The sequence below is a fragment of the Hoplias malabaricus genome, chromosome 10 (genome assembly GCF_029633855.1).
Source record: "Hoplias malabaricus isolate fHopMal1 chromosome 10, fHopMal1.hap1, whole genome shotgun sequence".
Classification (NCBI taxonomy): domain Eukaryota; kingdom Metazoa; phylum Chordata; class Actinopteri; order Characiformes; family Erythrinidae; genus Hoplias; species Hoplias malabaricus.
In genome coordinates, this window is record NC_089809.1 from 14,403,763 (window position 1) to 14,431,723 (window position 27,961).

The following is a 27,961-nucleotide window of genomic DNA, read 5'->3' on the forward strand; positions in this document are numbered from 1 at the left end:
CTTGTCCCAATTTTTGGGGAATTTGTTGACACTGTGAAATTTTGAATCAACATATTTTTCCTTTAAAATGTTACATTTACTTTTGATCTGTCATCTATGTTCTATTATGAATAAAATATTCACATTTGCCGTCTCCACATCATTGCATTCAGTTTTTATTCACAATTTGTTTAGTGTCCCAACTTTTTTGGAATCCGGTTTGTATATGATCTTATGTAGGAACCAAGGTAGCCACATACTCTGTGTGTTATTTGGTGAAGAATTATGTAAGCATGGTTTGTCTGAATGATATTACTTTGTGTTAATCTATAATGTCTTATATTGCAAAAGTATGATTCAGAATTCTGCGATATTCATTCAACAGGGATTGTCTTCAAGTCTTTGTCTTGTCAAGTCATAAATTTTATGTGATGTCACTACAAAGGTACAGGAAACAGCCAATCAGGAGCAAGAGTTGCTCAAATCCTCAATCCCTGAGGACCAATCAGGTATTCAAGGCAGGTTTTCTAAATTCTGGTTAAAAACCCAATGGCGCTAAATGGCTTTTTCTACAGAGAACAAGGGAAAATTCTCTCTAAAACACTAACTCACACTCTCAGAACAGAACAGGAAAAGAACAGAAAGAAAATATAGGAAGAACTTTTCTGTCTTGCTTCCAGCGGGTAATGCTTCACAGCTAGTGTAGTCAGTTAAGGGAGAGCCTCAGCTAGAGCTCTCCAGCAGTCTGCAGTCATCTCTCAGGCATCAGACTCTCTTATGGCTATCTCTTAAACAGTCTGGGGCCCCTCAAGCAGGGTCCAGATAGAACAAACCCAGAACTTCCAACCAGAAATTTTATTTTAATTTTACTTCTAGTAGAAAGACTATAGTTAAAAGAACTATGGCTTATTCCAGCAAAATTCAATGCCACCCAGAGCATGAAGGAGACATCAGACCTCTGACACTCAGTGATGACAAGAGCTTCAGGATCAGAGATGGCGAAGGACACACCCAACCTCAGAATTAGCTTCTGAGAAAAAGGCCCAGGAGAGACCTGCATGGACGTGTCTATCACAAGGTCTATCACAAGAAGGCAGATCACAGATGATGGAGAATTCCCACAGAGAAATTCAGAACGCCACCAGCTCCGACGGTGTGGTTGCCATGTCTCTGGCCAAGAGGGAGAAGAGGAATGCCAGTGGCTGCAGTGCTACAAGGCCTGTGGCTGCAGTGCTCCAGGAAGCCCACGCCAGAAAACACCATGCGTCAGTGACATACTCCCAGCTATCTCCAGTCCATCTCCATGGAAGGTCACATGGTTTCATTTCTTTCATAGCTCAGGATGTTGGAGCCTTTTTAGAAGAAAGAGAGGAGTCAGGAAGTACGCTTAGATTGTGAACAACTGGAGAATTTTTTACAGCCACATTAAGTGTAATATCAGAAATCTTTGATAGAATAGACTTGGGGCCAATGAGCAAGACTTCAGTTTTTTCTGTGTTAAGTTTCAAAAAGTTGGCGTGCATCCAGTGTCTCAGATCCTGAATGCAGGGTATAAGAGCAGAGGGGGCAGAATGGAGGTATTTTTGGTGCTCGCATATATTTGAGTGTCATCTACATAATAATAGTAATAAACACCATGGCTGTGGATGATCTGACCAAGTGGCAGCATGTAGATTATGAATAGTATTAGGGGAACACCTTGTGTACAGTACTAGGAGAAGATTTGTGTGTACCAAGAGCAACAAAATTAGATCTATTGGAAAAGTGGGAAATGAACCAGTAAAGTGCCATGTCAGTTATGCCAATAACTGAGAGACAGGAGATCAGGAGTCAAGAGAGTTTTATTGTCAATTCTGCATATGTACAAGACATACAAAGGATTGAAATTACGTTACTCTCCTCTCCGAGATGCAGTAACATTTAACAAAAAATAGACTAAATTCAACTAAGTATATAAATATATGAAAGGGAACAAACAGAAAACAAGTGCAGGATAACAGAAGACAAGTACAGGACATACGACAGACAAGGGAGGTGGACGTAAACGCAAGGAATCTTTATTTAACGAGACCAAAAGAAAACAAACACGATCAAGGAGTTACAAAAATGAAACAGGAACTGATAGGAAGACAGACAACCGAGAACAGGGGTAGACATGGGAGACGCCAAGAAAGAGAAACACACATCTACACACACAAGAACCGACAAGGGAACACTGAAACAAAGGGACTATATATACACAGATCACTGATAAGGGACACCTGGGGACAATAACGAGAGGGCAGGACTACAAAGGAGACTCAGACGAGAGGGCAGAACTAAGGCAGGACTAGGGCAGAGACAAGAAGAATAAACAGAGCCATGTGCTAAATGAGCACATGGCTAGGGAAACAAACACAGTACGTGACAGTAGGATACTGGATGTCCAAGGCACTGTAAACAGTAGTGCAAAATAATCGTAATAGGAGATATTTAGTATAAGAACTAAATAAAGTGAACACGTGCATACCGGTTATATTGAAAAAGTCACATTTAGGTCTGATGAGGAGCTTAATTGACAGTACCAATATAAACAGAACCGTTGTCAACAGTAGTGCAAATACAGGGATATGAAGCCTGTTTAAAATGGTTGAGTGCCTACCTGATTTTCAAAGTCACAGTTGGGTATTAGTGGTAATTGATGAGGTTGCTTATTAGTGTGTGTGTGGGGGCAGAAGTGAGAGGGGGGGCAGAGCAGGGTGAGAGTTCAGCATTCTCACAGCCTGATGAATGGAGCTATCCCTCAGTCTGCTGGTCCTAGTCCTGAGACTACGCAGTCTCCGCCCTGATGGCAGCAGGCTGAAGAAGCTGTGTAGCGGGTGGGTGGGATCGCCTGCCAAGCAGAGGGTTTTTCGTAGGAGGTAGGAGCTGTAAAAGTCTTGAAGGCAGGGGAGAGAGGTACCAATGATCTTCTCAGCAGTTCTCACAAAACGAGAGTTCTGCGGCAGGATGCTGTGAAAAATCTTTTAAAACCTGCAAAATAGCTGTCTCAGTACTGTGCCTAATGCAAAAGCCAGACTGAAATGGGTGAAAAAGGTTGTTGTCCATCAATTGCCATTGATTAAAAAATGTAACTACATCCTCTCAAGATACATTTTTTCCAGTTTTAGAAAAAAAACATCATATCTGGAGCCATCAGGATATTTGAGGATATTTAGCAGACTTCCAATGCAATAATAAGGAACATCTTCTTATTAAGGATGTGAAAGCTATAATGTCCTTTGTGAAGAGTTAAGTGCAAGTAAGGGGCCAGGAATTCTGAATATAGCAATCAGAGGACAAGGATGGAAATCAGGACAAAAGCAATAAGCAACCTGGATTATCAAACTCTGATTGCTCACTACACTTTGGCCTTCAACCATAGGTTTCAATAATGTGACCTAATTCTCACATTATCTTTCATTTCTGTAAACATTTTGCCTTCAATAAAACAACCTGTAAAATTAATATAAAGTCTGTTAGACATGTCTGACACTGGAGACACCCTTCCCTGCATATTTTACTGGTTTTCCTGTTTTAACACACCTCCTGCTACTCTAAAAATATGTCAATGAGCCAATTAGTCGCAACCCATTCTCATTCCCAACTCGTCCTATTTTGAAGCTTGGGCAGAACACCTTGGCGTCAGTAAATGCATGCCGAAGGTGACCTATTGCGTAAGATTTTGACGCCCACGGCAGTCCCATACACTGCAAGGTAAATTCTCCTGCGTCTTAATTCGACGTCGACGGACCTGCGTTTCACCGAGGTTCGTGGTGGAAATATTTTAGTCGCCTCAGTCATCACATGGCGTTGGTTTAATCGGTATGGTTTCTAAAAAGCACTTTTATAATTTTAACTCAATCCTCGTCTTTAAAAATATACCCAAAAGCAACTTGTCTTCAAATTCCTTTAAAACCGTAGTTAAACGTCCCCTGCACGTCTCAAGTCTGACGCGCTCGGCAGTCATCGCTCACCGTAAAAGTGCTCTTACCTCAGTTTGAGGACATGAATATGAACACATTTGATATTAATTTTATTAAACTGAACAAAATATGGGAGTGCTATTCGTAAGACACTATTATTATTATTATTATTGTTATTATTATTATTATTATTATTTGTTGGACAATCAAAACATCCATGGGTTGAATCTGCAGAAGTCATTATACAAATATTTAGCTCAGTTGTATCTTCAGTTTTTTTTTTAAACTAAGAGCTGAACATATTCTAAAATTATTTATAGAAACCGTAGCATGTTTAATATTTTGAAATTCTGCCGCGCAAATCCTCGCGATATTCTCCGTGATCTTATTCCTTCACCGGTGAGTAAACGAGCACAACGCCCGCAAAAACTGTTAAGTTTTTTTTTTTTTTTGATATATTACTTGTAATTAATAAGCAAGGGCTCCGTTCAGTGGGTGTTACAGTAGTCCCTTGCAAGAATAAGTGCATAATTATCTAAATTCTGATGAACTGAACTGTGGATTTCAGGACAGTTTAATAGACTCCCGAGGCCATGCTCGCTATCGCTAAATGCTTCTGCTCGAATGTCGGCTAATGTGCCATGTGCATTCGGTCAGTAATCACAGTGATTTAGCAGCAGATATAAGTGAAGGGGGTAATATTTGTCGGTACACCGGGCTTCTTCAAAATGAACTATGTTTCGCTCTTGCGGTTGTCTGTATTGACTGGGGTGCAGGGGGCACTTTTGCTGACACCTGGCACCTTGTTTACATATCAGATAAACAATTTTAATAATATAAGCTTTAACTTAGTTTATGGAAAAAAATGAAATAATACTGTTGTCTTTTAAAATTTGTTCTTTTGTTCCTGCTTTCGTCGCTGGAAGTTGTTTTTCTGCTGGCAAGTTGTTTCTTGAAAATAGGAGAGGAGACTCGAAAAGTAGAGACGAAAATGAAGTTTATTGGGTGCGCATGGGTCTCTTCCTAAACAAGTCTGAAACTCTCTCTGTACAATACCCTTTTAAGGATAACACAGTGATCCTCCCACCCTTAACCACACCTAATCAATTACCATAGCAATCAGGTTAACAGAAATGGGGAACCCCTGCTGTGTTAGGGACATCCAGTCTGTCTTCAGCTTGGCCCAAATGGTTGGAACAAAAGGCACCCCATGGTAATTACATTATACAAAGTCACCAAGGTGGTTGCATCCTGAATTATCTTAGAGTTCATGTGAGGAAGAGAGTGAAAGAAAAATTATTTTCAACAATACTCAGAGGTGTATCATATGTTGTAAAAATGGCATCTTATTCCTGTTTTAAATAGATTGGCTTAATGTGTTATATTTTCTTAGCTTTTTCCACTTTTTTGTATCTCCCAACAGGTCAACATTCTTATTATCATCTGTTGAAGTCTGGAGTGTGGTCAGAGGAAAAGCTCTTTTAAGAGTTAGCTATAATCAACCCAAAAGCTTTTTTAAAATCTATCTGTCTGTCTACCTGTCCATCTGTCTGTCTAGTGAAAGCTTTCCAGCATATCACGTGTTGGCATGACTGATCTGGAACTGGATGATGAGCTCAGCAATGCTGATGAGCTCCTTAAAGAACTGCAACAAGAAGAGGTAAGCTTCTGGATTGGGTTCTCCCACTGAAGGGTCCATGCCCAGGAAGGAACTGTGATAGTCACTGGCTCCTCCCCAAGAGCTTTACAAGTAATTGGTTCTTAATGTAATTGCATTAGGGCACAGCTCTTCATAATGCAAATAAGATGCAAAAAAGTATGTATACACCAGTCAGTTTTAATAGATAAACCCCAGTTTATCATTGTTTATAAACCCCAGTTTATGATGCTTCTTGATAGGCTGGAAAATCTGGTAGGAATAAAAGGATCTGCCCTCTCTTGGTTCAGATCTTATTTATCCGATCGTTACCAATTTGTTTATCTGAATAATAAATCCTCTAATCATACTTTAGTTAAATATGGTGTTCCACAAGGATCAGTGCTTGGCCCTATATTGTTCACACTCTACATGCTGCCACTGGGTCGACTAATCCGTAAGCATGGGATTCAATTCCACTGTTATGCTGATGACACACAACTGTATATATCAGCCAAACCCAATGATGTTGCTTGTCTACATAAAATAACAGAATGTCTAACTGAAATTAAAGACTGGATGATGCAAAACTTTCTCATGTTAAATTCTGATAAAACTGAGGTCTTGTTACTAGGTAAAGATACTCAGATACATTCACTCAGAAATGCTGCTATTGATAATTCAACAGTAAAACACAATGCCATCATTAAAAACTTAGGGGTAGCCTTTGATTCGACTCTCACATTTGATACCCACATATCCAGTACAGTCAAAACCGCCTTCTTCCACCTACGCAATATTGCCAAAATTCGGCATATTTTATCATTAAAAGACGCAGAGAAACTAGTGCATGCTTTTATGACTTCACGTCTAGACTACTGCAATGCGCTCCTGGCAGGGAGCTCGTGCAAAGCGTTACACAAGCTTCAGTTAGTTCAAAATGCAGCAGCCAGGGTGCTCACTAGAGCTAGAAAATTCGAACATATCACCCCAGTTCTCTCGTCCCTACACTGGCTACTTGTAAAATTTCACATTGACTATAAAATACTCCTCTTAGCTTATAAATCTCTAAATGGTTTAGGCCCGCAGTATCTTAATGAACTTCTCATACCTTATCGCCCGTCACATACACTTCGTTCACAGGATGCCCATCTACTCTTTGTTCCTCGCATTAAGAAAAACACAGCAGGAGGAAGAGCCTTTTCTCACAAAGCTCCTCAACTCTGGAATAGCCTTCCGGTTACTGTTCGGGGCTCAGACACACTCTCAATCTTTAAATCTAGATTAAAAACCTACCTTTTCAAACAAGCTTTTGGTTAATCACTCACCTTCAGGTTACTCCTTCTATATAGGTGTTTGGGCTGGTTTTCATATTATCACTGTTCTGTATTAATCCTGTCATATCACCATAGCTACAGCATTCTTAGTTAGCTTTGTAGTAACTGCCAACACGCTGTCTGTCGCTGGGTTCTCTTGCCTGACCAGTGGAAGCTTTTTTCGCAGGACAAATTTCCCCGTTCTTTACCATGACCCTATTAACCTCTGTATTTTTATTTGTTCCCTTTGTCTGGCTTTCTTTCTCCTGTCTCTCTCTCATGCTTTGAGATGTCCTGCTGCTCTCCAGGTGTTGCCCTGATCCAGCCCGTGTCCTGTACAAGATCCTGGCCTTGTCTCATCTACACTATCATGCTTGGCCATGCTGTTTTATCTCAGATTAACTCTGCACCTAATTTTAACTCACACTGAATCCCTGATCACCTCCTCCTTCATCAGACTCATACATCACTAATATCATCATCCTCACCATTTTCATTTCTGCTTCTCCATCATCACTAATATACTACATTTATATTACTATAACCCCTTCATCTGTCATTTCACTTTTACTTCTGTTCTCTGTTGTGTCTCCGGTGTCGACCCGAGGAGGATGGGTTCCCCGTATGAGTCTTGGTTCCTTCCAAGGTTTCTTCCGCGTGTGCTGAGGGAGTTTTTCCTTGCCACTGTTGCCCCTGGCTTGCTCATAGGAGGCTTGGACCCGGATCTCTGTAAAGCTGCTTTGTGACGACTTTTTTTTTGTGAAAAGCACTATATAAATAAAATTTGATTGATTGATTGATTATCAAACAACCGCACTGTAGTTCATTTTGTTCTTCTTAATTATGCTCACTGTGTCAGATACCATAGTGTATGTGTCTTTCTTCTTGGTTTTGTTTGCTAATGTTGCAGAGAGACAACTCTGAAAGGAGTCTGAAGCCTCCTGCCCAAACTGTCCACTGGAGACAGAGGGATAGTAAGGGGGTTTCTAAGAGGCCCAGGGTTTAGAGGACAGTAAAAACATCAGCACCTAGTCAGTTTTCTTTCATTTTTAAGTCAAAGTTTCATTATGTAATGTCATGTATTTTAACAGCTTTTTCAATGTTAGGTCTGGACAATCCAACCAGGGTGTTGTTCAGCCAGGACAATTATGAAGGTATTTTTAATGGCTTTATTTTTTTAGTTAATTTATTTTTAGATCCAACAGCAGGCTTGTGACAGTCGGTCCAGGTTAATGCATTAACATACATGTTTCTGTCTTCCATAGGACCTTGTAGTAGTGCTAGCATTTGTGCTGATGCTGACAGGAGAACAGGTCAGACATATATATATATATATTTGACTGTGCAATTTGTAAAGTCAAATTGATGTCTGCAGAGTCTGTTGCCTTTTTAAGACGTTTGTATTATTAGTGCTATTTATAGCAGTTATAAAGTTGTATTGCAGTACAAGTCCTTGTTAGCAACTGTTTTGTACGACAGGTCTTATGTTTGCATGGTCAAGAATAAATGTTCTAAAATAAGAAAACCCCAATTTGCCAACTTCTCAGAAAAACACATTTTCTTAACGTACAATTAAAAGACTTTTAATACTTTTATTTATTTTTGTATTATATTTCTTTCTAAAATTGAAAGTGTACAGTGTAATGTTTTATGTGTTACACAGATGTACATGTTTTATACAGGTTCCTTGCTTGAAGAACTGAAGGAGCTTTTGGACACTGCGCTTGAAGTAGATCTAGTGTCTCTTCATGAGCCTCCACCTACCTCAGCCTCTTCAGACTGGAGCACGAGAATTTCCCTCTCCGCTGAGAGATGGAGAGAGTCTAGGCCCGATCTAGTTGTGAGCATGCTAAAAGGGGAAGATGTATGTTCCCATAGTTGCCAAATGTGTGGCAATAAAAAGGCTGTGGTGCGCTGCAGTGATTGTCTCCCGTACCCATTCCTCTGTGCAGCGTGTGACATTGATAGGCATGGTCATTATCCCCTGTATAACCGGGACGCTATAGTGTCAGGCTTTTTAGAGCCTTTACCTCCCACAGCGTGTTTCACACATGATGATGATCAACCATCTTTAAAACAACTTAGTAAGTACATGTAATAGTAAATACCTAACATTTATGAAAATAATGATCATCAGTGTAGTTTATTATAATATGCTATGTTACCAGTATTAGATATTGCATTAACTGTACTTCTGTTTTCAACATGTTTTGTAGTTAGGTTTTTGCCTGTACATATGCCAGACTGTGTTTGTGGTTGTCCTCATCAAGCTTTTAAAAGTTCTCCTGAAAGGTCTGTTACTCTCATCACCATCAATGGTAAGAAAATTCTTCTTTGATCTTTTTAAATTTTAAATGTTTTGGTGTATGCTTAAATTTAAAATACATTTAAAAAAGCAGATATGGCATGTCTGACATCAGACTATCCGTGTTAATTTTACTAAAGATTTGGATAAGGCTCTCTTAAATTTAAACAGTAAGTATACACTAAATATTACAGCTCTTCTTTCTCTGTAGGTCGTTACAATCTGACACTGCCTGAGCTGTCTTGTCCAACATGTGGGGTGACTTTTCCATCAGTTTCCATGACTGATCTGCAAAGGAGTTGCTATTGGCCTGGCAGCATGAGCTTTTGTACAGTCTTCTCAACTGATGTTTTCCTGTCATTTCGGGAGATGAAGTTGGCTGCCCCTGGCTTATCTACTCAAGCGTTTGTGAAAATGCTGCAACAAAGGACTGCACGCTTTGGCAGAGTGAGTATTTCATTTTAATTTAGTTTTGGACCCTCAATTCATTCCAATAAAGTATTTATTGATTCTACACATCTCTCAATTGGTAATTGTCAATAATGCAATGGTTTTTCAAACAAATTAAGGCTGTTATAGGTAACACTGTGATGTGGTGGCCTGTGTATCCCATCAATGGCCTTAAAACCACCTCTGGAGACTGTTTTTAAGACTGTTAAAAGTCTGCAGTTGACTATTGGCTGACTGTCCAGAGTTGATCTATAGCTGGGGATTTGTCAGCCTGCTTGGGCTATGCTTTTACTTTCAGGGTCTGTTAACGTGGCAGATGCAGCTAAAGTTAAGCCGACATTAGAAGTACAAAAGCCCCAGAATATGGAGAGAGAACCACGTGAAGCAATATAAACATACTCTGGATTCGTCAGGAGACAATACAAATTATGTTCAAATTGCTTCCTGTGGTTCTTGCACCATATTCTGGGGCTTTATTACTTCTTATGTGGTAAAGTTTTGGACGATGCATTCTGTTTTAGTCTACACCTAAAAGTAACAGCATCGGTCCAATCTCTTAGCAGTTGTGAGCTACTGAATGAATTAAATACACCTGGAGTGAAGTGTTGAGAGCAGGGACTTTTGGAGCTATGCTCACCACTTACTGCTTCACAAATTTTTCTCCTGCTTTTGTGATTGGGAAAGCAGTGAAGACTATCATTTTTTACTGCGCCCTTGAACTGGAAATGACCTACAACAGCAAAACAATGTGGCATGATTTTATTTAAGAACATTATTCACTGAAACAGTGGTTTCTCTCCCATATGTAGAGAAAATAAACTGTTTTGTGTGTTTTTAACAAATTGTTTTAAAAATCTAGGGTAGTTCCATCATCTTGAGGCTTACATGTTACCAGCCCGTGTTATTTTTAACACCGATATATGGATACATCACAATGGTACTTACCTGTGAACCTTTGGGGTGAGGGGTCTTAAAGAGATGTTGATGAGAGCAGGAGCCATTTATATCCCAGAGGGGCAGATCCACTGGGGACAGGAAGAAGGGTCCACTCTCTGTCTTCAGGTCCTGTAAATGAGAGACAATGTTAAAAATATCCTGCTCTATAAGTACTTACTGTTATAACATGAAAACATTACAGTTCTGAATGATGCACCATCACTGCTCTACTATAAGTGCTTTAAGAGGGAAGGTATGTTTCCATTTTCTTGTACACACCTTTTAATAGGGTTAGGCTCGACCCGCGGTGGGGTCAAGGGTGTAAGAATTCGGAATGTTTCATTTTGGTTTCCTCTTGAAAGCTAATACTAGCAGCTCGTGTAGATTCAAGTGTCAGTGTGTATACATTAGTGCTTGAAGTTCTAGCCTGGAGGCTGTTCCTTCAGTTAGAGCTCGTCTGTAGCTCGAGTCAGCTCTCATTTTTAACCCTTTGTATTTTCTTTATATTTTTGTATCCTCATCAAAGTAATAAATCACTCTCCGTACCTTATTTCTCTAGTTGTTCTGTTAGATGTGTGGACCTACCTTTACAGACCTAGAATATTTACAGTCATAAATCCAAAATCTTCCAAAGAAGTTATTAAAATGTAAAACATCCATATTTTTGCTTGATTCCATTTCCCCAACACAGAGGGACAGAGCAAATGTGTGGATTACCCAGGGGACCTAGAGGACCATTTTTAGGACTGCGGCAATAATCAGTTACCAATCTTTGCTTTCTGTGAATTTAAAAAGCTCCTTTTACTTTGTTTTATTACTCAGACCGGAAATATATCAGCGGACTTATTTGGCCGAAGTTTTCATGAATGGGTAGTGGTCAAATATGAATTGGAGAAGTTGTGCCAAGAGGACTACTTCACTTGTCCAGCCTGCACTCCCAATATGCTTGCAGTTTCTGTTGATGGAAATCGCAAACATTACCGTTTCAAGGGTTCTGCCAGGTACAATAATTTATTTCTGTTTTCCCACTGATTTGGCCTTCAGTTTTATATTGACCCCTGAACACTGGTTTACTTATTCATTCTTTTGTAGTACAAATGAACCCGGATGTTTTGATGGAGTGTTCATTTACAAGGATGAGGAGGTTTCTCGCTTTGTGGAATATGTTCAGCAGAAGTCCACTTATGTAATTTATTATTTATTCACTTATTAAGATGTGTTCTTAGCAGTGCTGAAATTTGACTTTTCACTTGTACTCATAGTTAATACAGCATGATTAATGGATAATGTTATGTTTTGTGTGCAGTGATTGTCTTTTTAATGTACTTATGTGTTCAACAGGTTTCTGGAAAGCGGGTATGTGGAGCATCGGAGTGGACAGCAGCTAGAGAGTTGTCCCGGAAGTCCAGCAGCAAAATAGATGAAGAAGGGCTTGAAATTGCTGTTTGCCGGCATGGTGTTCTACTTGGTGCACTAAATATGTTCCGAGGAGAAATATTTGCATACCCTCTTTTTCTATAACAGAAGTTAGCGGCCACGATGCTTGGGAATATAACATTTCTATGCTCAGATGTGGCCTGCAAGTACTTCCCCTATGTGCAAAAGGTTGCACAGCATTGTCCGGAGTTGCAGCATCTCTTGGACATGCGACCATTCTTATCAGTGATGCATGCTAAGGCCCATGCTTGGAAATGTGAGGTGATTTGCAATTACAGTTGAGCCGAATGGATACCTTTTTTATTCATTATTTGAGTAGATACCTTTTTGAACTTTCTACATCTTAGGTGCGGTGAGGAGGAGCATATCAGGAAGGTGCTGGTTCAACAATTGGAGAAGAGGTGGAGCAGGTTAATAGCTTCCTTTCAAGGATTGCTATTACCACCAAGTATATGAGTAAAGCAGGTTTGTGTGTTTATATATTTTTATATATTTATATATGTGTGTGTGTGTGTGCCTTTTTTCTTTTTCTTCTCATTCTTGCATTTTATATTTTTATAGGTCGAACAGACATGATAACTATGCAAGTAATGTCCTGGAACAAAAGAAAGTTCCTCAATATGGGCAGTGCACTGGTTCGGCGATATCAACGGGTATTATATACATACTTTTGTTTTATTAGCATTTCTTTATTGTATTAAGGACAATTATAACAACACAACACATGTACAGGTCCAGAAGGCTCTACAGGAGCAAAAGGACAGCCTTCAGATGCTCAAGACAGAACTTGCTGTTCAAGATGATGTCTTACACAAATGGGTGACAGATGTACAGCGTTGGGCAGAAGGTAAAATTATGTAATGTGACAATCACTGACTTAATTTTAAGGATGTTAATAAATGGATCATTGTTGTTTTACAGGTTCATATTTGATAACCCTTGGTCAAATCACATATTTTGTTTATTTTCAAAGAGAAACTATGTTATCATATCTACATGGGTGCCTAAGACTTCTCTATCGTGGCATACATTATATGTAATAAAATAATTTTGATAAATGTATATCAAATATATAGAATCAATATTTGTAAATATTGCGATCAGGGATATTTAACAAGGCTACTCATCCACTTTTTGAAACATCTTGCATTTACTTTAAAAACACAGATTGCATTTAATTAGTTTATAAACATTGGTTCTATTGCTTTGTGGTACAGATACCACTGTATAACACTATGGTGCGCAGTATTTGTTGTTCCTCATCAACTCTTTGAAACCAAAGTGTTATTGCAGTTGTCTCGTTTTCGTATTCATTGAAAGCCAGAGTCATACTTGAAAATGAAATTAGATCCAGCACTAGTTGTGCCCCATCCTGGTCTTGCACAGTTCAGATTGAGCACACCTTGAAGTAACATTCAGATGCCCCTGAAGACATTCTTTACTTGTAGCAGGTGTGCTAAATTCTCCAAAAGTGCGATTGAGCACCCCCACACTACAGGGGAAACACAACTATAATATTTAATGCAGAGTTTCTATTTTTTTTCTAAGCCGTTCATACAAAACAAAAAATATGTAATACTGAATATATAATATGACATTCATTTTTTTGAATGTGAAAAAGTGAGTTCTCTTCAAGGATGTTGATAATTAGAAAATCAACAAAATGTAATTTGACCAGGGGTGCCCAAACTGTGTGTGTTTCATATATCTTTCCTTAATAGAACCTGATTACACTTCCATTGATGGACACCTGGCAGACTTGCGTAAAGAAGTGATGGGCCTTACAATGAGTATTAAACATCGAACTCAACGTCTTTACAGGCAGACAGGTACAATTAAATTGGAATTAAGGTTCTAGTATGAGCAGTCTAAAACATTTGCTGACAGTTACAAGTACAATAGAGATTAATGTCTCCAATATAAATGAAAAGGAGGAATTTTAAATAGTTGGTTTAAAAATATAAAATTGTGAGATGAATCGTCTCAATCAGTTATCTTTCCTGTTCAGATTTCAGCACTGGAAAAGCAGGACATTGACACACATTTATCCATATACAATCTGCTAAACCCTGTTTTAATACTAGTGTTCATAGGGCACTTCACCAAATAACATTATTTTTATTAATTTTGAACATAATTATTGTAATTATGTTTCATTTAGATAGCAACAAGAGGCGCCACCGGATAAGGCAGAAGATCTGGGAGGAGAAGAAGCAGTTGGCTGTTGCTGTGGAACAATATAACAGGCAGGCTGATCCTACACAAAAAATGGTCTCCACTGAAGATCTTCTCAAGTCTGACACATGTGCATGGCCTTGGCAAGTCCCTGGCTGTGAAAGTGGTAAATGTTACTGTTTGAATAATACATAAAACATTCATTAATTTGATTCGTTTTTTTAGTTCTGTTAATTATACACTGATCGACCAGCGTATCTCTTGTATCTACACTCATGGTCCATTGTTATCATCTCCACTGACAGTGTAGGAGCACTTTGTAGTTCTGTTTCTATGTATAAATTTATCCTGTTCTTCAGTGTTCAGGACCAAAGAGCAGAGACATTAAGGTGTTTTAAAAATTCCTATGCTGTGTCCAATCCACAGCCCAAAGAATGATTCAATACCTAGATCATACCTGCTCTGTGGGGGTCCTGAGCACTACAGAACAGGATATCAGTGTATGCAGAGAAACAGATGAACTGTTGTCTGTAATTGCAGAACTACAAAGTGCTTCTGTATGGTAAACAGAGCTGATAAAATAGACAGAGAATAGAAACAAGGAGGTGGACTTAATGACGTGACAGGTCACTGTAAGTGTCTGTATTGCTATTTTTATTTCTTACCTGGCTTTGACCAAGGGTTTTTTTTGTATTACAGTATCTACTGACCTTTTGACTAAAAGGAGAGTTTTTGACAAAGTTATGGCTCTAAGGCGGCTTCAAGAGGAAGAGCATATTTTGTGTGCCGAGATGATGCAGCATTGGAGAGCTTTAATAACCCGGGCCCTCAAGTTAGAAGAGTTGAGCAGGGATATTGCTTCAGGCTGTTAGTATTCCTTTTATTTGCATATATTGTGATATATTTTGCCATCTCTTCAAAAATGACATGTTTTGTTTATTTAAGTGAACATAAGTTACTGCAGTCCCTTCAGAGAATGTACATCCATGTTTAATGAACAATTACTGTTTATTTCCTGAATTTCACATGCTGAATTTTAATTATTCACATGAAAACTTTAAATCCATATCATGGTCACTGTTTTGTTCTTACTTTAAATAGATTTGTACAAATTGTGAGACTTTTAGCCTCTCAATGTAAACTGCCGAAAATAGTGAAAAGGAATGCACATATTGTTTTCACAGCTGTGCTGCTCCACTTGTCTGACATGGATGCCCGAAATGGACTATTATCTACAGTGATTAGGAAGCGTAAGGAACTGCAGCTACACATCCAAAGCGTCAGAGAAGGCTACCAAAACATCTTGAATCATCCACTCTCAGATGTTTTGGTTGACAACTTGGAGGAAGCTGAGGAAGACAGTGAGCCATGTGACAGCAGTAATGATGATAGTTCAGACAAGGAGGACTCCTGATAAAGATATCTAATAACATGTAAAATATGATATAATTTGTAATCTGCTGTTAAGTTAATTGAATTATTTGTTCATGGGGGCTTTTCCTGAAAAGTTATTTTTTTATGGTGCATACTTGTTATGCATACTTGTTTTTTTTATTATTATTCTTATTCCATGGGGTATTATGAAATTTTTTTTTTAATTGTTTTGATTTAAACAGTTTGTTGGTTGGTAATCTTATCTCGGACAGTTGCTAGGTATCCAAGGTGGGTGCTATTGTATGGCTAAGCAATTTCCGTGGTGTCTTTGGTGGTTACCATATTGTCAATTTTTTTTCTTATTATCTTCATATGATATTTTTGGTGCTGGCTAGGGAATTGACAGATGGTTGTTAGGGGGTTGCTAAGTTTCAGGGTGATAAGGTATGCAGGAGTGTACAGTACAGTATGGAGTACAGTCTGGAATAACTACAATGTCCTCTTGTATGGTAAACAGCTGATAAAATTGGTTGTCATCACTATTAGGTCGCTGGTCATAATAATCTGATATGACCAATGTACTTATGTTTACCACGTTGTGCTATTTTTCTGTGTGTTTCTCCCTTCAAAACTAGGTATAAAATTACAATATAAATTTTATGCCTTTTACTTTGTCATTTTATTTGGTTCTTTCGTCTTATTCTACTGGTTTCTTTTGTTCCTATGTTGTTATCGAGGCTATATACAGATGTTTTGACATGTCTTAATTTTGCTTAACAGCTTATTCCTCATTTATTCCTGTTCATTCATTTTGTTTTGTAATATTTCTGAAAATGAATAACTAATAAATTTTACACTGGTTTAATTGGAATTAATATTCTTGGTGGTTTTCTTACTTTTTTTTAGCATGTCACCTTAATAGAAACTATGAAGGGTATTAATTGTGCATTTCCGACATTTAGTCTTGGTGGGTATAAACTTCACTCATGCATGGCTATTTTACTAAGAGATTTACACTTGTTTCCTTGTGGCCTACACTTATCAAATCTGATCTGAGTTTCAAATTGCACCACATCCTAATTTTGGATTTTATGTTGAGATATAAATTATATTTTGTTGGTGCACAATACAATATCAAACAATAATGTGATTCTTTTTTGCAACAGTTTAATTAGCTAGATAACTGAAAAATCCTGTTGTGTAGAGTACTCTCCACCCTACAGGCCCCAGATCCCTGACTCCCCAACCTAAACAATTTGTGGAGTTCTATCCGAAGCAAAATGCTCTGGGACAGAGATGGTCACTGCAGAGAATATTTGAGTGTCTTGCTACAACTGTTACAGATTCTACAGTGTCAAGATTATCTTTGAGGAATGACGTCAGTGAGGTCTGGCATCTGCATGAAAAGACAAATATATATAAAATCATTTGTGTTGTTTTTATTATTAACACTACAAATTTCTATATTTCTATAGTCTGAAACAACTGGTTCTTTATTCAGCAAAACTGATGTTTTCCCTTAAATAAAAAAATATATAACATTAAATCTTTGGAATTGTATGGTCTATGATGAAGACATTGTTTCATATTCAGAGTTATAACATTCACAAACTTTAAATATTACATAGTACTGCATTTATTATTTTAACAGATATAAATACTACTGGCATCTGGCATGAACATGTTTTCTACACGTTTCCACTCAAATCACAAACAAGCAAGCTTATTTCTTTATTGTTTGAGTGTTTCTCTAATGCTTCTGGAATGATTAAAATACATTCAGCTAGGTTGGAAGTCCTGTTTACATATGTTACAGGAAGTTAGCCTTGTCTGCTCATTGATCCTCTCTGCGCTGTTCAAAGTGCCTCTGGGTTCAAGTGACTACGTCAATCTGAACCAACTTTTGAGGTGTTTGAGAGACACTCTGTCCCTACTGCTCTCCCTGATATCATCCTGATCAATCTCGGTCCCTATGCATCTTATACATGACCTTGGCCTTGTTTCAACTACAGCACATGCAAAGATGTTGTCCCAGCCCAAGTGGACTCTGTACTTGCTTTTACCCTCCCACAGGATCACTCACCAAACCACTGAACCCCCTTTCCAGCTAAAAGAGAAGCTAGCTATAAGCTACAATCTGGAAAGCTTTATACAAGATTTTAGAGTGTGTCTATGGAAAGTTTTGGACCTCATGTGGCTTTTCATCTACATTTTATTTCCAACCTAATCTAACATTACTTAACAATGAAGCATATAACCCATCCAATCAAATATTTCTATAAAAACTGCAGCAATAATAGGGAACTAGATTTTGCAGGAAGATTCTATAATGGGTTGGTGAGCACTGGTCTAACCACTCTACAATAAAAGTCTTTTTAATGGAGTGTCTGAGGTGTCTTCCTGGCAGGGTCTCCGATCTCTGCAGATAACAGGTCTTTTCCACTGGTTAAATTTGACCTGACACTGTGCACATGGGGACATTAAGGATTTGAAAAGGTTTTTATACCTTTATCCAAAATTTGGTTTGTTTATTTGGAGTTGTCTTTAGAATATTAAACTTTGCAATATTAGTTTTAGGTGGCACTGTGGAGCAGCAGGTAGTGTCACTGTCTCACAGCTCCAGGAGCCTGGAGGTTGTGGGTTCGATTCCTGCTCTGGGTGACTATCTGTGAGGAGTGTGGTGTGTTCTCTCTGTGTCTGCATGGGTTTCCTCCAGGTGCTCCGGTTTCCTCCCACAGTCCAAAAACACACATTGGTGGGTGGATTGGCGACTCAAAAGTGTCCGTATATGTGTGAGTGTCTGTGTTGCCCTTTGAAGTACTGGCGCCCCCTCCAGGGTGTATTCCCGCCTTTGCGCCCAGTGATTCCAGGTAGGCTCTGGACCCACCGCGACACTTAACTGGATAAGCGTTACAGACAATGACTTAAAAATGAATATTAGTTTTGTTTTTCAAATGTAACTCAGTTCTATAGCTCAAAAGAAAAGAAATAAACAAATAAATAAAAATAAAAATATATAAAAATAATAAATCTGAATACTCTCTAAACCCATAATCTTTCATGTAGATTATTCTTTATTCACTCTCAAGTGGTTGATTTTTGTCCTATAAATCAAGGATCAATCCTACTTAGCTGAAATGGAGTGTAGTTTATTTTCAGTATTGTGAAGAAGACGCTGAAAAAGACTTCTACGCTGACACCATTTTTTCTTAGCAAAATAATCTGGTTTATTACAAGGAAAAGAACAGCATTTTAACAAGCCCAAGTGGACAGCTTGCTGAGAAGTTAGCCAATGCTTTCTGACACGTTAACTCTGAGGTTTAGCTTATATAGGTTGGTCATTGTCAACATATGGTGAATACTATGGCTTTTGTTTACTTCATTTCCTGTCCTGGTAAAAAGAGGTAACTTGTAAGAACATCCTGTCTTGCTACCTCCAGGAAAGCTTACCCAACATCCCATTCTCACAGAGACAAAAGTCCTATATAGGCAAAAATTAAGAACAATGGGTCATTCCATGTACTGCACCCACTTAATGTAATGCCTATGTAGATATTAAATTCTACTTCATTTTAATATACTTAAGGTGTTATATGAATACTTGAACCAAATTAACAGTAAACCCTACAATTTAACCATAGTCTTTATCATACTGATATTTTATGCCATGCTGACTTGTTATTCCTTGTCTGCAGCTTAAATTTGGATAACCATTAACTGTCAGCTTGTTTCATGGTTAGGTCTAGTGTTTACAAGTGTCACTTTCCACTGAATGCATTTATTTACAACGGTTGCCTGATATATATCTAATGAAATATCCTGTAATGCTTTTTTTCTTTGGTGTTAAATAGTAAAATTCACTTACTTCAACATGGGGTACATTTTGACCATGCTCATGCATTCTGATGTGGGTCAAGTCACCTGTGCATGTTAAGAGTGAGTGACATGTTTTATGATCATTTTACAACAGTAAAACAAAATTTGAACTGTGCATTAACCCATACATGGCAGTGAACACACGCACACTAGTGATTAGGGACAGTGAACACACACCCAGAGGAAAATCAAAGTCAATACTTGTCATTTGAAACCTATATTTTGTCTTAATGGTTCAAAATGTAGAAGTTAAATTTATGAATCATAATTTGTATATAAAGGGTAGTATTGTTGCTGTCACATCTGTGAGTAGTTTAGTGTGTTCTCCCAGTGTCCATATGGGTTTCCTCCCAGTCCAAAAACACGTTGGTAGGTGGATCAACAGTGTCCATAGGTGTAAGTGTGTGTTGTCCCTGCGAAGGATTGGCACACTCTTCAGGGTGCATTCCCACCTCATGATTCCGGGTAGGCTCCAGACCCACAGCCACCCTGAACTGGATAAGCAGTTATAGACAATGAAAGAACTTGTATATAAAATGACCACTCAGTTCTTTTTCCTCTTCTTATCTTTAATTGAATGTACTTGAAATGGTACCACAAATTACCAATTCAGCCTCATTGAACGATTGCACACACCTTCTTAGCATTTACAGTGTTCAATTGCAAAAATCAATTGTAACTTTCACTTAATATGTGCTATTAATTAATTCATAACTACATAATATGAAGAGCTAACCAAACAAGCAGAAGTTAAACAGAGACAGATGCTCTTTCTGTTTATTCAAAAGTTTCCGGCAGGCTCTCATGTGTCTTCCCAAACTTTGCCACTGTAAAGAAACATATAGTCATGCTAATTAGATTACATTTATGATACTTAGGCAAACAGGACACTAGAGCTAGGGTGGAAAACATACATTGGACACTTTTTACAAGTAATATATATCATTTTTAATATTACTTACCATGCTGAACAAGGCTGCCAACAAACTTTAACTTCCTCTTTTCCCTACACATTCACACACAAACACACATAAAAATACAATAAAATGGATTTTAATCCTAAAATGAAAGAAGAAAGGCACTGTACAGGTACATTACTGTCATTAAAGCTACAAACAATATAATGTCCCTTTAAAAGGCACAGCAGTGGTGTTAAAGTGTTCCCTAAAGGTTCATTACATTCTCTTCTCCAGAAGGAAAGGGGGATCTCTGTAATCTTTCATTATACAACTGTGGAGAATAAAAGAACACAATAAAAGTCCTGGAGATGAAACGGGGCGAATGAAACCAACACAAATTTAACATCCACAGTTAATTATAGAATACGGTACAAATGTGTTTCCTTATTAAAGGAACATAATGTGTATTGAGGTTAACACCAAAGTTTAAAATAATAATAATAATAAAAGTCTTCAAATTACTTAAATGCAACTTCAGACAAACACCAACACAGATTGTACCATAGCATTATGCATTTAAGGAAAGGCAGTTTTGGCAGTTTGATGGTCTGGAGCATTAAGGTGTGTGTTAACTATTAGATCCATCAATATGGGAAGGTTTATAAGACCATTTCCAAACTATTTGAAGTCCATCAATGAACAGTGAGAAAGATTATTTACAAGTGGAATATATTCAAGACAATTGGCCGTCTACACAGAAAATAACTCCATTGAATTCACCTCAATATCAGTCCATGCAATACTTAGTGCATAAAACCCAAGAGCTATGCCCCAGACTACGCAGACTTCAGTTAGCATGTTAAATGTTTAGAGAGTACGATTATAAAAAGATTGAACAAGTGTGGCCTGATGGAAAAGGCTGTCAGGAGCCTAAAAAGAACACAGTAGCACAGCGTACATTTGCAAAGTTGCATCTGAATAAACCACAAGATTTCTGGGGCAATGTAAAGGATGACAGGCAAGAACAAGGAGGATATGTCTGGCCATAATGCACAGCACCACATATGGTGAAAGCCATATCACAGGACATCAGCCCAAACACCTTATACTAACTGTCAAACAAAGTGGTAGAGAGATGGTGACTTGGGCCCATTTTGCAGCTACAGTACCTGGGCACCCTGGCATGCCTGCATACATCACATCAAATGTGAGGCCTCCTGTCCAACAGCTAAAGGTTGGCCAAAGCATGCAAAAGAACATTGGGCCTCATTCACTAATCTCTTCCCAAGTGTTTTCTTTAAAATTTTCATGAGTAATTTCCTAAGAAAAATTATACGTCAGATTCATGTTCTTACCCCACAGAACTGTTCTCATCTTTGTGCTCTTGAGTGTGTGTAGATTGTGTTCTGACATAAAAACACTGGCAAATGCCAGATTCTTTTTGAAAGTTGTTTGAAAGTGGGTTTTAAGAATAATAATAAAAAAAATGCTTGGTGAATGAACCCCAGTGATCAAGGACACCAGCAAATCTACAACAGAATGGCATGGCTGAAAAAGAAAAGAAAATCAAAAGAATCAAGGTATTTCAATGGCCTAAAGTCCAGATCTCAACACAAATGAAATACTGTGGCAGGACCTTAAGAGAGCTGTGCTTAAACCAGTGCACACAAACCTAAATGAAATGAAGACACATCGTAAAGACCAGAATGATGTGAGAGACTGATGAAGTCTTGAAATGGAGATGCTTGACGCTTTCAATGTTAATTTGGATTGTGCTGTGTGTGTTTATTCTCTTAAAATTTTTAACAAGTTTTTTTAACAAGAAAAAGTGAGATAAAAAATAAAGATAAAAACAAGCATATGAGTCACTCTCTACACATAACAGCAGGAGGGAGAGAGAAAGAGAAGGAGGAAGTGGAGCAAGAGGGATGTGGAGGTCCCAAAAACTACAGTTACCACAGTAATAATTTTAAACCACAACAATTCTCACAATACCATGCAAACCCCACAGCTTACAGCTTAAGGTTTCCGGGTAGCACATGCACTTTTGAAATGACCACATTTACTGTAATAACGCATGCGGTTATTCTCTGTGCTTTGCACCCAGTGATTCCAGGTAGGATCTAGACACACTGCGACCCTGAACTGGATAAGAGTTACAGACAGTGAATGAATGTATTTTCTTTGCAACTGTGTGTATCAAACCATGATGGTTCGGTATGATACACACACTGTTACAACCCTAGGGTGCACCATCTAAATCAGGGGTAGTGATTTCTGCACCCGCTCCCACCCTTGATCTAAATATACACTATTTCAGATACTCCAGGCAGCAGACATTTATGTGATACAGTGTATAAACATAATAGAAAGAAATTACCTGGTTTATTCTATTTTCAATAATTTCTTCAACATAGAACAGCTTCTGGTTGTTGTGTTTTCGGCATCCTAGAGAACATTAATCAACAAATACTAAATGTTCAAGAAATGAGCTATGCTATAATAACACAGCATGTTACGCTACTTAATATACAAAAAATATAATTCTTATAAGAATTCATGGAAACTCATTGAATATGGAAATTTGCTCTAGGCCTGTTACTTCTATCACACTAACAAAAAAAAAAATTTTAACCAACATGGGAGGTATTAAATATTTGGCTAATTTGCATGTTTCTTCATTGTTTCTATATAATAATATAAACAATGTTACACACAAACGAATACATAATAGGATCAGGTTAAGTATTATCTAAAAAAAAAAGAAAAAGTAAGAAGCAAACATACCAACCTTTAGAACGATTCCTGAAGGCAGGTGTAGTCATTGACTTTGAATTGAATGCATTTTTCGGTGGTATGGAATTTGTCCTTTCTGCAGCTGGAGCTTTTCTTGATTCAGATGGACAGCTTTTTTTGGAATGCCTTGTGTTTACATCAGATTTTCTTTTTCTATTTGATCTATACAGAGGCACTACCGGTGCAGAGGTGTGAGGGGAATCTTTAAAGAATGGTACTGAAAGCAGCTCTGGTGTTGCAGTAGAGAGACCTGGGTCAGGTGTGGTGAGAGGAGAGAGACCTGGTGCAGGTGTGGTGAGAGGAGAGACTCTTGGTGCAGGTGTGGTGAGAGGAGAGAGAACTGGTGCAGGTGTGGTGAGAGGAGAGACTCTTGGTGCAGGTGTGGTGAGAGGAGAGAGAACTGGTGCAGGTGTGGTGAGCGGAGAGACTCTTGGTGCAGGTGTGGTGAGAGGAGAGAGAACTGGGTCAGGTGTGGTGAGAGGAGAGACTCTTGGTGCAGGTGTGGTGAGAGGAGAGAGAACTGGTGCAGGTGTGGTGAGAGGAGAGAGAACTGGTGCAGGTGTGGTGAGAGGAGAGAGAACTGGTGCAGATGTGGTGAGAGGAGAGAGAACTGGTGCAGGTGTGGTGAGAGGAGAGACTCTTGGTGCAGGTGTGGTGAGAGGAGAGACTCTTGGTGCAGGTGTGGTGAGAGGAGAGAGAACTGGGTCAGGTGTGGTGAGAAGAGAGAGAACTGGTGCAGGTGTGGTGAGCGGAGAGACTCTTGGTGCAGGTGTGGTGAGAGGAGAGAGAACTGGGTCAGGTGTGGTGAGAGGAGAGACTCTTGGTGCAGGTGTGGTGAGAGGAGAGAGAACTGGGTCAGGTGTGGTGAGAGGAGAGACTCTTGGTGCAGGTGTGGTGAGAGGAGAGAGACCTGGGTCAGGTGTGGTGAGAGGAGAGACTCTTGGTGCAGGTGTGGTGAGAGGAGAGAGAACTGGGTCAGGTGTGGTGAGAGGAGAGACTCTTGGTGCAGGTGTGGTGAGAGGAGAGAGAACTGGGTCAGGTGTGGTGAGCGGAGAGACTCTTGGTGCAGGTGTGGTGAGAGGAGAGAAACCTGGTGCAGGTGGGATGATGGAGGTTGATATGAGTTGAGTGTGTGGAGAGGCAACAGATATGGGCTCAGTATGGAGTGAGGGTGTTTGAAGGTCTAGGACAGGAACTGGAGTAAGAGTAAGCACATAGTGCTCTGTATCAGTGGGTGCCTCAGTTGTTGAAGGTGTTAAAGGCTCTTGAGGGTGTGTATTTGTAGCTGATGTGGGCATCTCTTGGTGATCTGAACCAGCAGAGTCTGATGAGGTGGTAGCCATAAGTTTTGCATGATCTGAAATAGCATACCCCCCCACAAAAAAATAACATTAGTTTAATAAAAAACAGTCGTAATTATCTTCACATTAGTTTTGTAATGTGTGGTCTCTGTGTGACGTACAATGGACCATGACCATGAGAGTTTGACACAAATACACATACCGTTACACCCCTAATGCAAGCTATATGAATGTCATTTATTTCCTGCTGTTATTGAAACATAACATTACCTACAACCTAATCAAGCCTTTACAACATTAGCCTAATTTGGAGAACTGCACAGGCCTCATTATTAATGCCCGCACTCACCCAATTCAACCATTAACCTGCGGCTGCAAAATCTAGTGTTATTCTGGCACCCAACCACCCACAAAACCTAGCACAATTTTTGCCCACACCTGCCCATTTCAACTGCCGTGCCAACACACACACACACACACACACACACACTATGCTTTTAGCTCATTTTAATAAAGCTAAATAGTGTATAAGATTTTAGGTGAAACCGAAGTAAAGCCAAAACAGATGCTGAGTCATGCCACAACTGGTTAAAAAGCCAAAAGATTTGTGTAAATGCATCAGTCAAATTTTCAACCAATAACTGCCAAACTTATAAAAATTATCACAAAATGAATTATTAATAATATATAAAATAATTATTAATAATATATAAAATAATATTAATCATTTTTATAATAATAAAAACAAATATTATTCCTTATGATCTAATTGTCTTTGCTGTGTGTCCTCCTACTTGATTTAATTCCACAACAGGGCTTCATTATGCAATTTCTTGGAATGTGTAAGTGGAATGTGGAAAAGGTAGTGAAAAAGCTGGGAGTCAATCATAAAAACATTTAATTTTCGGAATCCAGGCAGATTGTAGATTCCTCATAGTGATGTTTTTCCACACTGCATGCACACAAAGTGTTAGCTATTCTGTTGTCATTGTGAAGATTTTGGAATAAAGAATTAATTAATTTATTGTGTGGCATTAACTCTTGGTATTGACTCAATAAGTTCCCATTACTAGGAATTTTAATCAATTTTTGTAAATAAATTTGAAACAAATTTTGTAAGGCTTTTATCAAGTATATTATAGAAAGAATGACTTACTTTTCAAAAAGTATTCATACAAGCTGGACATTTTACTAAAAATGCTTTTAAGAGCTCCATCTAGAAGAGGACCCACTGGGGTGATAACTTCTGCTGTGAAATTCCCTTTCTTGCCTTTCTTTCCAATGAAAAGCAAGGGCTTCAAACCTAGTGCCTCCAATTCTTGAACCTGAAATGAAAAATAAAACCCACAAATTACATAGTGACAGTATGGGCTGTATGTTCAATGTAATTCATTGTCACCAAAAGTGAACAAATAACTAAATCTGCAGATCTTAATATTTATATAATTTTTCACATGGCTTATAACGTAAGGATTGGATGTGACAACAATGGAAAACAAATCAAAATGATGCATTAGCTTTTCTGTGTAAAATTAAGCACCAGCACCTCAGTCACATATTTCATTAAACACACTAATTTAATAGGGATGCTGGCTCTCTCGGACTCGAACCCACAACCTCCAGGTCCCTGGACCTGTGTGACTGCGACACTACCTGCTGCACCACTGTGCCGCCCTGTATTGTAATCATATGACTAGATATTGTGATATGCTTTAAGATATATTACAACGCATTGTGAGGTCAGGCCAAAATATGTTTAGTGATTCATTAATTTGACAAAAAAAAAATCACTTTTGTAAGATTACACAAACATTGAAAGCTGAATTCACAAACAATAGTTCAGTTTGACTGCTCTGTAGGCTCCCAGTGCACTGTTAAATGAGAAAGTTTCAGGATCAAATACATACTGCAATTTCTGTAATGTCAGTATTGCAACAGTAAATCTCATTATAATTATTAATAAAGTATATATTTTGCCCTGTCAAAGGACCAAAGTATTAGGGTTAGGGTTAGGGCCCTCCAAACAAAGGTTTTTCAGCATTACGAGCGTTATGAGAAATCAACACACAAATTAATAAACACAATTTGTGTGCATCATAAATGGGTTAATCCAACAGTACACAGAATTTCACTAACATTATACAAATTAGCATGTTGTGTAGCTAGGCTACCTACACAAAAACGTCTTGGCATTCTACTCTACACACCACAAACAAATCCACCAGCATTCCCAGGCTTTAAAAACATCTTCATTTTTTAACATCTTTCAGATTAGCTGCACACAACGGCAACATGATGCCTGTTTGCATATTGGATTTGTCCAGCTGAACGCATCACTTCTATTTATGTAAAAGCCACCAATGACTACTCAAATCTCAAAGAGTTGTCCCATTTTGTAGGGGAAGGTTCCAAACACTATTCCTTGGAACTCAGTTCCAAGGGGCAAGACGACACTCGAAAACAAGAACTAGGTCTAAAAATAAGAAATGGGATTGGGACAAAGAGTTATACATGAAGTGAAGCTGGTGTACACATACAAGGCTTCTGAACACATTACTTCAGGAGTAAATGTGTTTGTGTTCCAAATTCGATTATCCTGCATTGTGTTTTAGTTTGGCTGCAGTGTCTAAATAATCTTATAGCAACTATGATTCACAGTATTATTTTAATGTAGATACTTTGAAAGTTAAATAAACTATTATAAACTACTATCATATAAAACAGTATATACTTCAGATGTAGTTACTATGGAACATAAGAAAAATGGACTGGTGAATTCTAAAGGTGTGAAACCAAAATGTAAATTATCATCATTATGTGGAAAACCTTTCTAAAATGTACATGTATTGTTATATGTATGCTACTATGTATACTAACACTTACTATAATACGGGCTGAATCTACGACCCGGCTGGCATTTCTGTGCCTCAGGGTGGTCTCTCCCCATTGGCCATCCAGAAGTCGGGCTGCTTTATCTTTGTGTTTCTGCCTTAAACTTAAATTTAAAAAACAGCTTCTGCAGGTTTTGCAGTTTGCAGAATTCAACTTCTGGCAGTGAGGACATGGTCTCAGTTTTGGTTTTGTCATTATCACTGGAAAAAATCAATTTGTTAACAGTCAAAATTGTTCTTATTAATTATCAATATTTACAAACTATGTTCAGTGGCCACTATATTATATATATACACTAACATTTTCCTGTTTGGACACAATTGTCTAGCTGCAAAAGGTCAGTGTGACTGAAAGTTCTTATCCTATGAAAGGAGGCGTTCACATTATCAACAAGGAGCACTGAGAACAACTGATTAAACCAGTGACTGAAACCCAAAACCACACTGGCCTTTTGCAGAGCAAACACGGACATCTGGCTTTTTATTCCTTTTCAGGAATAAAATTTATTGCTTCCCTATTCTGAAATCCTAAAGAGGACGTCATGGAAAAGAGGACGTACAATCACTACTTGAAAGGCACATTTAATTAAATATTAAAAATTAAATGTACCTATATGTGTAAGACACATATACAATATTTGTATTG

The 27,961-nt window shown here is 38.3% G+C and overlaps 2 protein-coding genes and 1 long non-coding RNA gene across 3 annotated transcripts; all 3 read left to right on the top strand.

Annotated features, from left to right (window-relative positions):
- The first annotated feature begins 7,897 nt into the window (after window positions 1-7,897).
- On the top strand, window positions 7,898-8,853 carry LOC136708093 (uncharacterized). The gene is made up of 3 exons (XR_010804316.1): window positions 7,898-8,029; window positions 8,141-8,188; window positions 8,558-8,853. It is a non-coding gene; the product is annotated as an uncharacterized lncRNA (long non-coding RNA).
- A 370-nt stretch (window positions 8,854-9,223) lies between these two features.
- Window positions 9,224-12,087, top strand: LOC136708626 (uncharacterized). The gene is made up of 4 exons (XM_066683298.1): window positions 9,224-9,627; window positions 11,389-11,567; window positions 11,659-11,752; window positions 11,908-12,087. The coding sequence occupies exons 1-4, from the start codon at window positions 9,460-9,462 to the stop codon at window positions 12,085-12,087; spliced, it is 621 nt and encodes a 206-aa protein (XP_066539395.1). The 5' UTR covers window positions 9,224-9,459.
- A 273-nt stretch (window positions 12,088-12,360) lies between these two features.
- LOC136708627 (uncharacterized) lies at window positions 12,361-15,592 on the top strand. Its single transcript, XM_066683299.1, has 6 exons — window positions 12,361-12,468; window positions 12,565-12,656; window positions 12,736-12,850; window positions 13,725-13,832; window positions 14,165-14,344; window positions 15,363-15,592. Exons 1-6 carry the CDS (start codon window positions 12,456-12,458, stop codon window positions 15,590-15,592), a joined length of 738 nt encoding a protein of 245 aa, XP_066539396.1. The 5' UTR covers window positions 12,361-12,455.
- The last annotated feature ends 12,369 nt before the right edge of the window (window positions 15,593-27,961 follow it).